We start from the raw sequence: 17,733 nt of genomic DNA, 5'->3' as shown, positions 1-17,733 counted from the left end.
TCAGTTTGTTCCTTTTGATTGCTGTGTGGTATTCCACAGTATTCCACAGTATAGATGCCCCAGTTTGTTAATCCATTCACATGTTGATAGTTGGTCTGTTTCCACTATTTGGCTATTATGAATAATGCCTCTGTGCATGTCCCTGTACTTGACTTTTTGTGGGCATCTGCATGTATTCCTCTTAAGTACTTACCTAAGAGTGGAACTGTGGAGAAGGGATTCACATTTTAGGCCATGGTGGTTTTGCTCTCTTGTCTCTGAGGGAATGCAGGATGTCTGTGCACCCAGTGCTCAGTGATCCTTCAGGACAGAAGCCCAGCACAGCCTTCCAGGGCCAGGACACGTCTGATGGGGTTTTCTTCTCCCTAGATGAGCGACATGCTCCTGTACACATATCCCCAGAAGGATGGGAAGTACCGGTTGAAGAACACGTTGGCAGTGGCCAGCATGAAGGTAAATGCATAATGCTAGGCACCCTGGGGTAGGCAGGGGAGACCTCAGGTGAGGAAGAGACAATATCCCTGCTTCTAGGAGCTCACAGACCAGCTGGAAAGAGGGCGCCCTAAGGAACAGGGTTATGTGGTGGGTTACAACAGGATTATGCTATAGATAGGCCTGAAGCAGAGTCGGGGAGGGAGGGGCAATGGTGAGGGAGGGCTTCCTGGAGGAAGGGACCTGAGCCCCTTAGAGTAGACAATATGTGGACAGATAGGGAAAGATGTTTTAAGAGAGAAATGTGTAAGCCAATGCTTGGAGGGAGGAAACAAGTAGGTATTTGGTACATTTTTTTAATTGTGGTAAAATATACATAAAATTTACCATTATAACCATTTTTAAGTATACAATTCAGTGGCATGGACAATTCACTATAGTGTTGTGTAACCATTACCACCACTCATCTTCCCAAACTGAAACTTCATACCCATCAAACATTAACTCCCCAATTCCCCTCCCCTTTAGTTATGACTTTTTAATATATTAAATTTTTTATTATGTAAGTTTCATATTTACATTATAACTTAACATCTGTATACACTACAAGTGATCACCTTCCAAAGTCTAGTTACTATCCATCGCCATACAGTTGACTCCCTTCACTCTTTTGTCCCCTCCCCCCACCCCTTTGGTAACTACCAGTCTTTCCTCTGTATCTGAGTTGTTTTGTTTGTTTGTCTTTTGATCCCACATAGAGTGAAATCATACATTATTTGTTTTTCTCCTGTTGACTTATTAGCATTATACCTTCAAGGTCCATTCATATTGTCACAAATGGCAAGATTGCATTCTTTTTTAATGGCTGAGTAATATTCCATTTGTATATATGTACCACATCTTCTTTATTCATTCATCTATCAGTGGACTCTTAGGTTGTTCCCATATCTTGACGATTGTAAATAATGCTTCAGTGAACATAGGAGTGCATATATTTTTTAAATTAGTGTTTTCATTTTCTTCAGATAAAGAAAATGAAGTGGAATAGCTGGATTATATGGTAGTTCTAGTCTTAATTTTTTAAAATATTTATTATTGATTTTTTTAGAGAGAGGAAGGGAGAGAGAGAAACATCGATCAGTTGCCTCCTGCATATCCCCACTGGGGATTGAGCCTGCAACCTGAGCATATGCCCTGACCGGGTCTGAGTAATATTCCATTGTACATATCTGTATCACATTTGGTTTGTCCATTCACCCATGGAGGGACACTTGAGTTGTTTCCACCTTTTGATTATGGTAAATAATAATGTTATAAACTTGGGATGCAAATATCTGTTCAAGTGGGAGGTATTTTTTAAACAAATGTAAGAGAGATGCCAGCCCAGCTGGACAGTCTCGTGGGTGAGGGCAGAGAGACAGGAAGGAAGGGGGCCTGGTCATTTGTGGCCTGGCACAGTGTAACTTCATCCTGAATACAAGGATGGCTGGGAGCTGATGGAGATTCTTGAGGGCTTAATAGGCAGGAGGTTTTAGGAAGTTAGTTCTGGCAATGGAGCCAGAGAGGGGAACACTGAGGTAGGAGAATGGAGTGGGAGGTGAAGATGAGGAGGAGAGTTATAAGAGGCATTGTGGGGCCTCTCTAGCTCCGGGAGGCTCTTTACATGAGAAAGGGGGCGGGGGGGGGGGGGACACCTTTCTCAGTAGGTAGGTTTGTTCTCTTTTTGAACCAAAGGTTCCACTGAGGAGCCTGTTGGACAAAGGAGTGGGAGGGAGTGGTCACTGAACAGGTACTTGTACAGCAGAAAGGAGGCTGGCTGAGAGGGAAGCTCCGCCGCCTTCCTGGGGGTGGGCAGTGGCCAAGGAACATGGAATCAGAGTCGGAGTTGAAAGCCAGGCTCCCACCACACACACACACAGCATCTGCCGTATCTCTGAGCACCTGAGGAAACTCAGGCTCAGCGAGGGGCAGTGGCAGGACTAGAGGAACTATCTAGTCTGTAGTTGTCCCTTCATGCCCCCACCCTGAGGGTGCCTCTGTCGGTTTCCAGGTCAGCCGCCCTGTGATGGAGAAAGTGCCCTACGCTCTAAAGATTGAGACTTCCGAGTGCTGCCTGACTCTGTCTGCAAGGTATGGGGAGGAGGAAGGAGGGAAGGCCTGGGAGATAAAGGGACAGAGTTTTAGATGGGACAATTTGGAATAACATGTTGGATGTGTCTGGTTTTATTGTGGTATCCTTTGGATCAAAGGAATTTTTCTTTTCAGTGTTTCTTAACCATTTTTGGATCACAGACTACTTTGAGAATCTGATAAAACTGGCTTCTCTCCACCCCACCCCCACAAAAATCCTGCATGCACATAAAATATTACATAGAACTTCAGGGGTTTCTAGAGCCCTTTGTCTTAAAGTACAACAATATCTCACAGTTGTAAAACTCTACAGATTATTGGGTCTGTATAGCAACATGAAAGTTAAGGTGAGTAAATAATGCATTGTGCACCTTATTTCATAAAGTATCTGCTTTCAGGCTTTCGTGTCTGGAGAGAAAAAAAATGAGTGAGCATTCATCATCTAGCTTTCTCTGGTTTGGGATTTGGCCTTTCTCTCAGAATACTCTGTTTTTTCTCCAGGCCCTCAGGCTGCCCAGGGGTCCTTCCTCACTGGCTTTAAGCAGTGGAAGAACTCCACAGTCCTCACCTGCCTATGCCCCCCCCACCCCCCTCACCCCCCACCCCTGCTTTTAGAGCAAGGCCAGCTCAAGCTCAGAAACCAAGAGATGTGGCTCCTGCCAGGGCCACATTGGGCATGGTGGGGGGTGGAACAGGGCTCCCAAGTCTTGGATGTCTTCCCTCTCGGGTAGCTTGTGACCCAGGGTTGGTAGCAGTGCCCTTTGTGTGAGTTGGAGGCTCTGGTGTGACATGGGATGTGCAGATGCTGTCTCATAGATGCATTTGGTCATCAAGCCCTTATTAGCCACACCTCAGTGCCAGGTTCTGTGCTGAGGGCACAAATGATTTAAGGCTTGATTTGCTCAGGTTTGGGGGAGCCCACATTCTGGGTAGGAGTTGTGAACTGGTTGCAATACAGAACATAGCTGCTGTAAGAATGAATAGTGGTGATGACAAGAGTAACCTGCATTGGACACCTGCTGGGTCTCAGGCCCCTACTCTGACCCTTGTCACCACACTTGGAGGTGAGGTGGGCCTTGCAACTCCTCCCATACTTGAGGAGTTGAAGCCTAGAGAGGGGCCACACAGCCCATGTGAGGCAGAACTAGGGTTCAAACACAGGACTGTGTGACCCAGAGTGCTTTTCTACTGCTATTTACTGCCTAAGGGGTAGAAAGTCCAAGGAGTGACCCCATCTGGAGGAGTGAGGGGAGGCTCCCTGGAGGAGGTGATGCCTGGATAGGGTTCCATGGCCTTTTCTCCCCTCATCTCTAGATAAAATCAGAGACCTGGGGAGATCCAGGGTATGGTTTCTGTTTGCCCAGCTGTCAGGTGAGGGTGGTGACAGACCAAGCCCAGCCTTTCAGGTGGGACTGCCCATCTCTCTTAGGCAGGGGCACTGCCCTTTGGTCAGTGGACTCAAGGAGCCACTGTCACTGACAGGCCAGTCACCTTCCTGCAGACACAGATACTTCTTTTTTTTTTTTTTTTAAACCTCACCCGAGGACATTTTTCCATTTATCTTTAGACAGATTGGGAGGGAGGGAGGGAGGGAGGGAGGGAGGGAGAGAGAGAGAGAGAGAGAGAGAGAGAGAGAGAGAGAGAGAAACATCGATGCAAGAGAGACACATTGACTGGTTTTACCTCCTGCGCGACCCCGACAGGGCCAGGGACAAACAGCAACTGAGGTATGTGCCCTTGGCCAGAATCGAACCCAGGTTTCATTGGTCTGCAGGTCAACACTCTAACCACTGAGCCAAACTGGCCAGGGCAGACCCAGATACTGCACATTGAAGCTTCCAGGGACAGTGGGACCCATACATCTCCTTTTATAAAGTGACATGGCATCTAACTGGCCACTACCCTTTCTCTCTCCCAGGCTAAACTGGTCCTTTTTCTGGCTGAGGCTGCCTACTTAGTGTAGGATGAGAGCGACACCTAGTGGGCCCTGTGAGAATTCGGCAGCTCAGCCCATTGTAGCTGTTACCTCCCAGGTAACCGTCCAGGCATAGAATAGAGATGTGGGAAGTCAGCTTGTTGGATGAGTGAGTGTCTAGGAAGTGATGTGGGAAACTGGAGGCAGTTGGGGAGGCTGGGACCTTGGCCTTCACCAGCTTCTATCTGCCCCTCTCCCCCTGCACCCCCATCTCTCCTAAAGCGTGAGCCTCTCAGAGCCTCCCTAACACCCCTTGCTTTGCCATTGACAAAGTCCATCTATATCCCAAATGTCATTTCATCCCTACAAAAGCCCTGGGAGTTAGAGGAAGAATGTTAACACTCCCATGTTGCAGGTAAAGACGTGGCCTGGGGGACAGCAGCATGTACTGGCCACCCCAATAGCAGATGGAAGTGCTGAGGTGCAAGCCTAGGCCTGTCTGGCAGGTGGCCCGTACTTGCTGGTGGGAAATCAGACCCAGAGAGGCTCAGGCGTGTGGGAGGGGCAGGGGGCCGCCCTGGACTTGGTCCCCTTGCGCACCCTCGCTAACTCCAGCTTGTGCCCACAGCTCCTGTGCAGAGCGGGACGAGTGGCATGGCTGTCTGAGTAGAGCCCTCCCTGAGGACTATAAGGCCCAGGCTCTGGCTGCCTTCCACCACAGTGTGGAGGTGAGTGGGGGGCCCTGGGACCTGCCTGACACCAGCCGTACAGCCCTGGGTTTCCCTGGGGGAGCCTCACACCCAGGAAGACTTGCACCTCTTTGCATTAGGGCATTGCCTCCTCCTCTACCTCCCACCTCTCCTGCCATATTCCCACCAGCTCAGGGCAGTCACTATGCAATTCCATCCTGGAGCACAGCACCTCCAATTGGCTCTGTTTCTAACCCAAATCAGCTTCCTGGAGGACACAGGATGGTTGGGAAGGGGGGGTTATAGAATTATTATCCCCCCTGCCCCCAACATATACACACCCCATACAAGAAAGGGGGCACTCATCCAGCCGGTCTCCTGACCACACTGCGTGACTCCATTCCATTGCTCTAGATACGGGAGAGGTTGGGGGTCAGCCTGGGGGAGAGACCCCCCACTCTGGTGCCTGTCACACATGTTATGATGTGCATGAACTGCGGTTGCGACTTCTCCCTCACCCTGAGGCGTCATCACTGCCACGCCTGTGGCAAGGTGAGTAGCTCCGCTGGGGATGAGTGTGTGCGTGGGGTGGGGATTCAGGGGAATCAGGCAACTGCTGCTGCCAGCCCAGAGCGGGGTATGTTCACACCAATGCTCTGCAAGGCAGGGACTCTTAATGTCCATTTTACTGAGATCCTCAAACCGTGGTGCCAAATCCCAGGCCCCTCTCACAACACCACCATGGTCCCAAAAGCAAATCGTAGCATACATGGTTATTGTCCTTGTAAAAAAAAAAAAAAAAAAAAAAAAGGTATCTGTTGTTGTTAAGGGCTCATTAGAAAAAGAGATAAGCACATGCACAGAAACTCTGCAGCTGCACTGGAAAAGCAGGGTGACTTGGCACAGCTGGTGGAGGAGGTGGGGTGGGTAGGCAGAGGGGAGAGGATGCTGGCCCTCAGCATGTGCTGAGATGATGAGAACTGCTCCAACATGCATCCCCAACTACAGATCGTGTGCAGGAACTGTTCGAGAAACAAGTACCCTCTGAAGTACCTCAAGGACCGGATGGCCAAGGTCTGCGATGGCTGCTACGGGGAGCTAAAGAAGAGGAGCGGGGACGTCCCAGGCCTGATGAGAGGTACCTGGGGACCACCCTCACCTTCTTTTCAGGAGGCCCATGTGGCTTCTCCCTGGTCTCTGTGGTTGGTGCCTGAAACCACTTTCCTGGGAGGCTCAGACAGAAGCAGCCCTCAAGGAGGAACTGAGGGTTTAAACTCACACTTGGACACCATTTCCCCAAATACTGGTTCCAAGGAAAATTGATAGGTGCTTCCAGAAGAAGAGTTCTGTGGACGGCTAAATTTGGGAAGCATTGGGCCAGTGTCACTCAGTGATGAGAATAGGAAGTGGGGTGCTCACGTTTACTTTGCCATAGCAGCCCTCTTTTTTCGAGAGTGTTTTGTAGACGTGTGTTCTGTGGGCCCTTTTTAGGATAAGGATTGTGAGATGGATAACAGTTATGGGTCAGAGAATGCTGAGGACTCGCTGAGAAAGGCACCTGATGAAGCTGAGCTGGCTCTAGAGAGACTGCTGAGGGGATAGGCTTTCCCAAGCAGGGTTGTGCCGGAGGGAGAGCAAGTGTATCCAGAGTTCTCTGGGCCACTGAGGCCATCATCGAGGGCAGCCCAGCCCCAAGCCTCCTGGGGACCTGGATAAGAAGGGATGGCCAGCACCCAGGAAAAGCCTTCCCTCCGTGCCCCCAGAGCATTTGTCTGGTCACACTTAAACCCCATGGTGAGGCTGGTTCCCATCTTGAGAAGGAGCAGGAGCTCTGATTTACAGGAATTGGTGCTCCAAAGAACGGTGTGCCTGTCCACGTGGACATTTACCTCCCTTCCCCCATAACTTGTCTTGGTTACAGAGCGGCCAGTGAGCATGAGCTTCCCTCTGTCCTCCCCCCGCTTCTCGAGCAGTACCTTCTCATCCGTCTTCCATAGCATCAACCCCTCCACCTTCAAGAAGCAGAAGAAAGTCCCTTCAGCTCTGACCGAGGTAAGGCAGGTGAGGCTGCCTGCATGGGTATCTTGGGATTTGGATGGTTCATGGTCCTCTTCTGTGAACAGTGTCAGACACTCCTCCCCCCATCCCCAGCCTGACTAGGCTCTTTGGGACAAAGAGGACCCCTAATGGGAGACATTTTACAAATCCTGTTTACAAGGACTGACTCACTACTAACAAGGGATATGCCTATCTCCTGAGCATGACTGAGAAGATGCCTGCTTGGTGGCAGAGGGCAGGACCCAAAGTGGTGGTGTTAGGAAATGTCTTTTGCATCGTTCTCTCAACCTGTCTCGTCTTTCTCTCTCTCCTGCCCCATAGCCTAGACCTAGTACTCAGTGATACTGAACAGACCACTGGGGCTTTTCTTACTAAAGCAGCTACAGCCTTGGCTTCGCTCTCCCACAGCAGGCCCTCTGAGCTCCTCTCACCCTGGGGGTCCCAAACAGGCTCAGGTGGCGAGCCCCCTGGAAGCTGCAGCACTCTTTGTGGGAAACCTCAAAATTGGCTAAACACAATTCCATCCTGCAAATAGGACCAGACTTATCTAAATTCTAATCACAATCACAAGCAAATGTGTGCCCATGAATATACAAGCTGTTGAAAGAAGTGTGATCAGCTGTTTCCAATTTTTTTATTAATATTCATTATCAAGTAGCAGGTGGCAAGGGTTTAAAAAATTGTTAGGGGATGAAATGTTTTAATGGGTACAGTTCTTTCCATTAACTTAATTCCCTTTGCATGCTGAAAATCTTAGAAATAACACATACATGGTAAAAAAAATTTTCAAAAATATATGATAAAAGTGTGTTTCTCTTCCTCTTCAAACTCCTTCAGTCCTACCCATCCCAGGGGTAACCACCATTAAGTTTTTCATGGATCCTTCGAGAAATTTTAATACATCTACATATGAAGATGTATATTTATAGATCCTCTTTTTTTACCCGAAAGATAGCATATTATACTGAATCTTCACTTAATTTCTCCTAGATATTATTTCCCATTTGCTCACGCATACAAATCTCACATTTTACATCATATGATTGTCCCATCATTTATTTAACCAGTCCCTTTCCACAAATCAAGAAAAGCTCACCTGGCACTCTCAGTGTACTGCTCTACCTGAGTCCAAGCTCGTAGAACCTGAGTGTTACCTGGGGACAGAGTTTGAGAACCACTGCTCTTACCCTTCTAGTGTCAGGCTGTTCTGATCCTGTTGCCACATGGATCTGCCCCAGCCATCCCCTGGGGAATTTTTACCCAAAGTGACAACCTTTGTGTTATCCAGCAAAGACTGCACTCAGTGGGATCTGCAGTAGCCCCAGGAGAAATGTGTCCCAGTCTCCCGCCTCCCTTTCCCCTTCCCCAGGAGCTCCACCTCACCAGTATGACCTGCTCCCCATGAGGAAGGAAGTCTGCAAAAATGCTGCCTCCCAAGCATCTGTGAGAAAGGGAGGTTGCAGAATCGGTTTCCGCTTACATGTTCTGTCCATGCTGCCTTTCTTGCTCTGAGATTTTTCAGCACAGCAAGTGCAGGGGGAAAGAACCAGTGTCTGGTGTAGAGTCCTGGACCTGTGGCAGATTTCTTTCCTATGCTTCTCAAAATAGCCAGAGCTGGTCATAGCTTCCTTTCCCTACACTGAAGTTGTTGACCTCTGGAGTATTTGCTGAGAGATTCAAGTTCTTACCTCTCTTCAATTAAATAGGGATTTGACCTTCGGTGGATCTCTTCATTCACCTGAGCCACAGTTTCCCCATCTATAAAATGAGAAAGTCAAATGAAATTATTACTAAACCTGGCCACTTTGCTCTAATAGTAAGATTAATGTTTATGGAGCACTTATTGTGGTTTAGTCACTGTGCCTGTTACGTAGGTTACCTGTCTTGTGTCATTTAATTTCAATTTAACTAGTAAAGAAACTGAAACTTAGAAGGAACTAAATTGTACACCATTACCCGTCTATAAACTGGTAGCACCTGGATTGGAACCCTAGATTGGTCTTACTTAACCAAGCATGTGTTCTTAACCCCCACATAAAGCCTGTCCGACAGACGACTACTAATAAAAAGAAGAGAACTTAGCACATTTCATTAGGCAGGAGATGATAAAACCTTTAGGTAAACAGTACAAAGAGGATCCTTCCTTAAATGCAAGAAGACATTAAGCTGAAAAGTGTAAGGACCAATTTTAGAAGGAAGAAAGAACCCTTCCCCCAGGTATCAGTTTCATAATGTGGGGATTTGGGGCTTGGGGAGGACCAGGAATCTAGAATGCCACTAGGGGACAGCACTCCTGAAGGCAGCTTTTGACTCTTGGTTCCTGTCAATAAACCTGTCTCAAACCAAGGTATTATTGTGCTGCCTTTGAGGTGTTAGATGAATCCTGAGACCTCATCCAAGTCTCAGATTTCAAAGTATAAACACTGCCAACTGTTTGCATATCATTTTGGCTTTGTCCGAACTGTGCCTACCACCACCTGACCACTCTGCTTCCCTTCTGCCAGGTGGCCGCCTCTGGAGAGGGCTCCGCCATCAGTGGCTATCTCAGCCGATGTAAGAAAGGCAAGAGGCACTGGAAGAAGCTCTGGTTTGTCATAAAAGGCAAAGTGCTCTACACCTACATGGCCAGTGAGGTAGTGGTGATTCATGTTTTCTCCTCTCTCCTGTGAAGGCTTGAAGGTTAAGCTCGAGCTCAGAATGTTCATGTGGGGTGTGCACCACACCCTGTCACGTCAGGGCAGTGTGAGGCCTGGATGCTGGTTCCAATTTTCATGTCAGTCAAGTCTTTATTGAGCAACACCATGTGCTGAGCGTTGCAGTGGACACACAAGTGTGTGTCCATCCCAAATCGAAGGAATTTGCCATTTCTGTGTGGGGATAAGGCACTATAGCAGTACAGCATGCAGCAAAGTATTTGAATGTCACAGGCCCAGCTTTCAGGCGGAACCCAGAACTTCATAAGATAAAGCTGCTTTCTGCTCTCCACTCCAGTTGTTTGGGACAAAATGCAACAAGTTGAAGGAAGCTACCACACTTTTTGTCTGTGCGCTTCTATCAGGGAACTGCACTGCCTCATAGTAACTCTTCTATGAAGTAAAACTTGTTTATATTTTTCTAGAGCATCTTACACTTACATCTTCTAAAATATAGGAGAGTGGGCCTTAGAAATCAAACCTCCTTCTGGAATGAAGAGGTATGGGCTGTGTTTCTATAGCAGGGGCCTGTCTGGTCCTGACCCAGGCTGAACCTGTAGGATAATGTGAAAGATTTCCATGTCCAGGCCCGACCATCAGTTGCTTGCACAGGGTAAATAAATCCACTTTGAAAATGGGACTTAAATGCATTCTGCCCGGCTGCAGAGGGTGGGTGCTTCAGCCCATCCCATGAGGATGTGCACAGCCCTTTCCCCTGACTGCAGTTACTGGTGAGTGAGCAAAAGCAGCTTCCTTCTTCCGGACATAAAGCTTCCCTCACCAAGGACTCACAACTGTGACGACTACAGTTGGCCCTGTCCTCGGGTTCCAGAGGCCAGCAGGCACACAGACATACAGAGGGGACTCACTGTGGGCCTGAGTGTCTCGGGTGCTGTGTGAGTTGACCCCTCCCCAAGGGGGTCCTTCACTCACATATCCACAGATGGGGCTATCTATGCTGGGGAGAATTTTGATCTTTCCAGGACAAACTGAAATGTGATGTACTATCATTCTGCAGCCCAGGGTGGCATCTTCTTGAGCAGGCATTCCAGCAGACTCCACACGGTTCTTTAGAACCAGGGTTCTGAGGGAACCCTGGGTAGGCAGGAAGTGGGACTTCCTCACAGTTGTACTCAGAATCTCTCATATACAAAGCCATGTCATGGATCTCTAAGATGTGGAGATTTTCCAAGCTGGCCTGACCACAGGCCATTCTTCATGGAACATCACATAGAACTGTTGTTGCACAGGACATACATTGGGAAGAGATGCTGGCTTAGATGAACAAAGGCTAGTGATCATTAAATAACCACCAAAGAGAAGATGAGTCCTATCTGAGAATGGAAAACCCAAAGTCTCTAGGTTTTGAGCAACAGTTGTCATGGAAGTGACAGCATAAGTTGATTTTAAAAGATGAATTTAAGTATGCTTCCAAAATAGTTTCTTCCAGAGAGGGGAACTTGTATAATTCCTCAGTAAGCATATTCTAGTGATAGGACCAGCTTTAAATTCCATCAAAGAAGAAAGGTTTGATAACGTGGATAGCCAGTGGTCACTGTCTACACTACTGTGAACACATCATGTACCCTGAGCTGACCAAAGTTAATGTAATTTGCTATTCAGGGATAGTCTTGGAAGAAAGTGACTGTCAGAAATATAAAGGAATCTTTTTTCTTTTCTCTAACATTTTATTATTTAGTTATTATATTTATTTATTATTATAAAAAATGTCAAACTTAAAGAAATGTTGGAAGAATTTTCAATGAACTAGATTGTACAATTAACACTTTACTATACTTTCTTGATCAAGTATCTGTTTATTCATCCCTCTTCCATCTTACTTTTCAATGCTTTTCAAAGTGTACTTCCCCCTAAGAGTTCAATATTTGTGTATTTTTTCTTTTGAGGTACAATTTACATATAATGAAGTACATAAATAGGATACTATTTGATGGGTTTTGATCATGCATATATCTATAAATCCCTTCATCACCTGTCTGAGAGGCAACACACTGTTTATATTTTTTTCCACCATATATTAGTTTTGTCTCTGTTAGATCTTCATATAAATAGAATCACATATGACTTCTTCCACTCAGCATGATGTTTTTAAGATTCAGTCATGCCACATATAGCAATAGGTCATTTCTTTTTATGGCTGAGTAGTCTTCTACTTTATGAATATACCAGTTTGTTGATCCATTCACCATCGATTGGTTGCCTCCCACACCACCCCAACTGGGGCCGGAGATTGAACCTGCAACCCAGGTACATGCCCTTGACTGGGAATCAAACCCAACACCCTTCAGTCTGAGGGCCAGCTTTAGCCAGGGCAGTATTGTCAGTCCAACTTTAGCATTCTGGTGAATGTATAGTAGTATCTCAATGTGGTTTTAATTTAGATTCTCCTAATGACTGATAATATTTTTTATGTGCTTATTGATCATTTATATATTTCGCTTTGAGACGTGTCTGTTTAGATCTGTTGCCCATTTTTAAAGTAGGTTGTCTTCCTGTTATTGAGTTACAGGAGTTCTTTATATGTGTTGGATACCAGTCTTTTGCCAGATGAATTCTTTGTGAATATTCTCTCTGTCTGTGGCTTACCTGTTCTTTTTCTTAATGCATGAATGAAGCTTTTGGTGAACAGAAGTCTATATCTGCAGCAAAATCTAATTTATTTGTGTTTTCCTTTATGGCTATTGTTTCTGTGTCCTAAGAAACCTTTGTATACTGAAAGTCACAGTTATTCCCTTTATTTTCTTCTGAAAATTTTACTCTTTTAGCTTTTACATTTAGATCTGTTTCAATTTAATTGTTGTGTATGGTGTGAGATAGGGGTCGAGGTTCATTTTTTTTCCATAATGATATCCAGTTGTTCCAACACCATTGGTTGAAAAGATTTTCCTTTCCCTATTAGATTATTTGGGTGTCTTTGATACATATCAAATAACTGAATAAGTGTTGGTCTACTTCTGGGCCCTTTATTCTGTTTCCCTGATATATTTGCCAATCCTTATGCCAGTACCATAGTGTCTTAATTACTATAACTTTAGTAAGCCTTAAAGTCAGGTTGTGTCAGTCCTCCAACTTTGGTCTTTTAAAAGATTGTTTCGGGTATTCTAGGTCTTTTGTGTTTCCATATAAACTTGTCAATTTCTACAAAAACGTCTGCTGAGATTATGACAGGGATTGGTAAATCTATAGATCAATTTGAGGAGAATTGGCGTCTTAACAATATTGAATCTTTCAATTCATGAACATGGTATTAATCCTTATTTATTTAGTTCTTTAATTTTTCTTTTAATGTTCTGTAGTTATTTGTATAGAGGACTTAGACTTGTGTTCTTGCATTTATGTTAACTTTATTCCTAAGTATTTTATTTTTTGATGCAGTTTTGAATAGAATTTATTTTATTTTCTAGTTGTATATAAATATATTTTTTAATGATTATCCTGTGACCTTACTAAATTCATTATTAGTTTTATTAGTTGCTTTGTAATCAAGCGTGTCTTTGTAAGCACAGATAGTTTTACTTCTTCCTTTCTGATCTTTGTTGTTTCTTTATTTTTCTTGCCTTTATGCAATGATTAGGACTTCCTGAACAGTGTTGAATTTCACTGATAAGAGTGAATACCCTCTTGCCTTGTTCTCAGTCTTAGGGGAAAAATATTCAGTATGTCACTATTAAGTTTGATGTTAGCTATAGGTATTTTATAGATGTGCTTTGTTAAATTAAGGACGTTCCCTTCTGCTAGTTTACTGTGAGTTTTTATCATGAATGGATGTTGAATTTTTTCAAATGATTTTTCTGATCTAGCAGTCTTTGAAAATTGATTCCCGTTTATACATAAAGTCTTCTCCCCTCTCTTCTCCTCCCACAACCATTCTAATGTGCTTAACTAATTATATCTTTGTTTATATGTGGTTTTATAAAATTATATTGTTTATGAACATATATTTTTACTTAAATATGTGTATATGTAAAAATATCTTTATATGTTAAAACTCCTTTTTTTCCACCAAGCACTATGATTTTATGGTCCATCTATATTCTCTGGGTACATCTCATTGCATTGTTAGCATCTTTATAGCATAGACACCCCGAGTGCTCCATACTGAAGCCCTGTGAATGAGGGCATGGGGCAGTGAGCACAGAATATGTTATCAGAACTAACTCCAGAAAACTAGCTGAGTCACTGACCAGTTGAATCAGTGGAAAGAATGTAGGGTTAGAAGGTGATCATGAGTCCAAATTCTGGCTCTGCCCCTTACGTGCTGTGTGATCTTTGGAAGTTATTTACCAGCTCTGAGTCTCAGTTTCTCCTTAGAATGGGGGTAACATTTTCTGATTGCTGTGAATATAATATAATATAATGTGAAGGTGAAAATGCCTGGACACTAATAGGCTGTCACAAAATGATAAGTTTCTTTTCCTCCTTATGCCTGGTCCTGGCAGGAAGTGGGGGTGAAGAGTTAGTGTGTGGTTATTTCACTACGTCCAAGGCATGTCCCAACAGAAGGGCTTATCATGCACCTCAGATTGGAGGTATCAGTGACTGCTAAGCTGTTGACTGTGTATAATGCCGTGATTAACATCAGTTTTTCCTTCTGTCCTCTGTAGGACACAGTGGCCATGGAGAGTATGCCCCTGCTAGGGTTCACCATTGCCCCAGAAAAGGAGGAGGGCAGCAGCGAAGTAGGACCTGTTTTTCACCTTTATCACAAGAAAACCCTATTTTATAGCTTCAAAGCAGAGGATACCAATTCAGCTCAGAGGTACCAAAATAACTAGTTCTGTATCTCCTTGCCTCTTTCTCAGAAGGAAACAAGTTGTTACCTTGGGCTTTGGTTTCTGTTCTCCAGCCATCCTATCCCATCAAGTCCCTTCGGGCCACAGCAGAACAGCAGAACTGCCTATTCTTAGTTCTGTGAATTTGGGGGATACTTTTTCCATTGATTTTTAGAGAGAGTGGAAGGGAGTGGGGGAGAGAGATGGAGATGGAGAAATACCAAAGCGAGAGAGACACATAGATCGGTTGTCCCCTGCACATGCCCTGACCAGGGCCAGGAATCGAAACTGCAACCCAGGTATGTGCCCTTGACCAGGAATCGAATCCTTGACCCTTCAGTGTGTTAACCAATGCTCCAACCACTGAGCCACACCAGGCAGGGCTAATTCTGCAATGTTTAAAGATTATTATGATTTATTCATACAGGCATGCACTGATTCAGCAAACCTTTGTACTGCATTCTAGGCCCTTTGCTAAATACTGGGGAAACAAATAAATATGAATATGATGTAGTCCCTGACCTTAGGCTAATAGTAATCTAGTCTAGTCACTTATAGGTTCTGTGACCAGAGTCACAGGCACAGTCACAACACCAAGTGTCTTCTCTCCTTTGTTTTACAGGTGGATTGAGGCCATGGAAGATGCAAGTGTGTTATAGCAGTTATCAAGCATGTGGACTCAGAATAAACCCTTAGGTTGATATGTGGACCCTTCTAAAAGCCAGTCCGTGTCTCTGCTCATCTGTACACACATTGGATTCAGCATGGGGGCCTGACCTTTTCTGCTGGAACCCCCTTGCTTTCATCATAAATGGAGCCCTTAATGGATATTTATGGACAGTTCCTTTTCAGTCTTCATGTTTGCCACCCCGCCCCACCCTAGCATAAACTATTTCCTTACCCAGCAGTGAGTTAAAATGCAATAACATGAAGACATGGAAACCAATAGAAAAATACATTTTAGAAATGCAGGCTTTTTAGTAGAAACAAGCTTTTTCAACTTTTATTCCTGGTAAACATTGTCACCTTTCATATTATTGATTTCGGTGCCTCAGGTGAAACAACAAACAACCAGTAAATAACAGCTACTCTCATCAAAAGCACTTTATTGTTTTACTGAGCTACAACCTCCAGTTTTATGTTTCTGAGTGATTTACTTAAGTAAATAGCAGATGGAGTCCTGTGGACTAATTTGCCACCAGTTCGCAACAAGGGTGTATGGAAAATGGACTGCAGACCTGGCTATGGCGACCCTCGGAGGGAAGAGTTCTCCTTACCGTGGATGGCGCATGGCACTGGATAGGAAGGAGAGCATTTCCTCCTCCATTTGATCCCGTGACCTGTATACTGACACAGTGACTTAGTAAAGGAGGGGGACTCCCTCCTTCCCATGGCATCCTCATCACTACACCAGTGCTGGAAGCTCAGCTGCTGGCAGATTCAGCCCTTGCCCTGGAGGTCACTGCAAACCCTCCAAAGAGACAAGGTCTGCTTTAATTTATTGTGTGCCTTCCTGAGTTTTACCCCACATGAGCTAACAGCGTTATGTTTATGAAAACCTGTTCTTATTTCGACATGGTAATCCTTCTGTATTACCGAAACCTTGAGAGAGATAAAAAGAGAGAAAATAAGATAACGATCAGCAGGTGAATTTGTGGTCTTGCCCAATGGCTCTGGACACAGTGAGGGAGGGAGCACAGAAGTGTAGTGGCTTGAAGATACTCTCTAGGTGCCTGGGGCTCAGTCACCTCCTGCTGATGACTGCTGCTCATTATGCCGGAAGTATTTTTACATAAAGCAAATTGGGGGGTGGGGGGAATGGGTGGAATTCCTTGTTATTCTCATTGAAATAAAAAGCAATCATATCATTTTGTGATGTCCTGTCCCCATCCTCCTACTGCCTGTCCCCTAAAAAAAGGCATTTGCTGACAAACTTTTCGTAAAAAGCACCATCTCAAATAGTTATTTACATTAAATATTTTCAGGGGAATTTTTTTTTTCTAGTTGGCAGTTCTTTTAAAATGTTTGCATTAAATATTTAATGATTCTAACTAAGTGATTAGACGGGTCTTTTTATTAATTTTTGAGGGCTTAATTCCAATGGAATCATTTTCATCATCAGACATTCACATGGGCCTTCTAGACCCTCTGAGTTTTTAAAAAACAAAGCCAGGACTTCAGGACCAGGCAGCAGAAGTTTCCCCAACCTGCTGTGTGCCATAACCCATTGTCAGTTTCTGAGCTCCAGGTATAATTATGTCTGGAAGTCACTTGAAGGCCTCTCTTACCATATAATATCCTATTTCTGATACTCTATAAAACAGAGGTAATAGGGCTTTTATTTCTCAGTGAATAGTTATCCTAATAAAAACACCCAGGTGATAGATCAAATATACTCAGTGGGTTTTGTAGAAGGAAGTTGCAGAGGCCACCAAGGTCCTCCAGTCATGTGTGATTGAGCAAGGATATGCCTGTTTTTACCTGTCCTTCCCATGGTTCTTTGTATACTCATTTCAGCCAATTTCTTCTGGCCAACTTTACTTCTTGTTCCTTCCCTATCCTTCTCTTCCTCCAGCCCATTTTACATGTCCATGTCACCTGGCTTCCTGTGGAGCTTGCCCACATGAAGCCACCCAACTGGCCTGAGGGTACTCCTTCCCACTGGGACCAGAGGCTGGAGAAATGGCCAGCTTTGACACCATAAGAAGTAATGCTGCCTGAGGCCTCCCACAGTGTCTGCTTTGCCCGTTCCCTGGGCACAGAGCAGCCCCTTCACTGGGTACTTACGGCAAAGGCTGTTTGTTGGGAGGAAGCAGTATTCTGCCAAGCTGTGCCTCAGAAATTAGAACTGGGGCCCTGAGCAAGTAACTCATTTCAGAAGCTCTCAGCCTCAGTGTCTTCATCTCACCTGGAGATTATTCTAGCTTCCCAGAGAACTCAGGGGATCAAGTGCAAAGTGAATGCTTGTAAAAGTGAACTGAAAACCATAAACTTGTGGCATGGCAATGTTATACAAAGTGAAA

General features: G+C 45.0%; 1 protein-coding gene across 1 annotated transcript in view; it reads left to right on the top strand.

The window, feature by feature from the left end:
- FGD5 (FYVE, RhoGEF and PH domain containing 5) overlaps positions 1–16,482 on the top strand; it is a 118,318-nt gene extending 101,836 nt beyond the window's left edge. The window contains exons 13-21 of the mRNA XM_036266686.1: positions 370–453; positions 2,483–2,562; positions 5,106–5,205; positions 5,581–5,718; positions 6,175–6,304; positions 7,088–7,218; positions 9,729–9,857; positions 14,543–14,697; positions 15,333–16,482. Of these exons, the coding sequence (XP_036122579.1) occupies positions 370–453; positions 2,483–2,562; positions 5,106–5,205; positions 5,581–5,718; positions 6,175–6,304; positions 7,088–7,218; positions 9,729–9,857; positions 14,543–14,697; positions 15,333–15,369 (984 nt within the window). The 3' untranslated portion in view covers positions 15,370–16,482. The remainder of the gene's footprint in view (positions 1–369; positions 454–2,482; positions 2,563–5,105; positions 5,206–5,580; positions 5,719–6,174; positions 6,305–7,087; positions 7,219–9,728; positions 9,858–14,542; positions 14,698–15,332) is intronic.
- The last annotated feature ends 1,251 nt before the right edge of the window (positions 16,483–17,733 follow it).

Source organism: Molossus molossus, unplaced genomic scaffold (assembly GCF_014108415.1).
Source record: "Molossus molossus isolate mMolMol1 unplaced genomic scaffold, mMolMol1.p scaffold_m16_p_18, whole genome shotgun sequence".
Lineage (NCBI taxonomy): Eukaryota > Metazoa > Chordata > Mammalia > Chiroptera > Molossidae > Molossus > Molossus molossus.
This window is presented reverse-complemented; position numbering and strand designations above follow the sequence as displayed.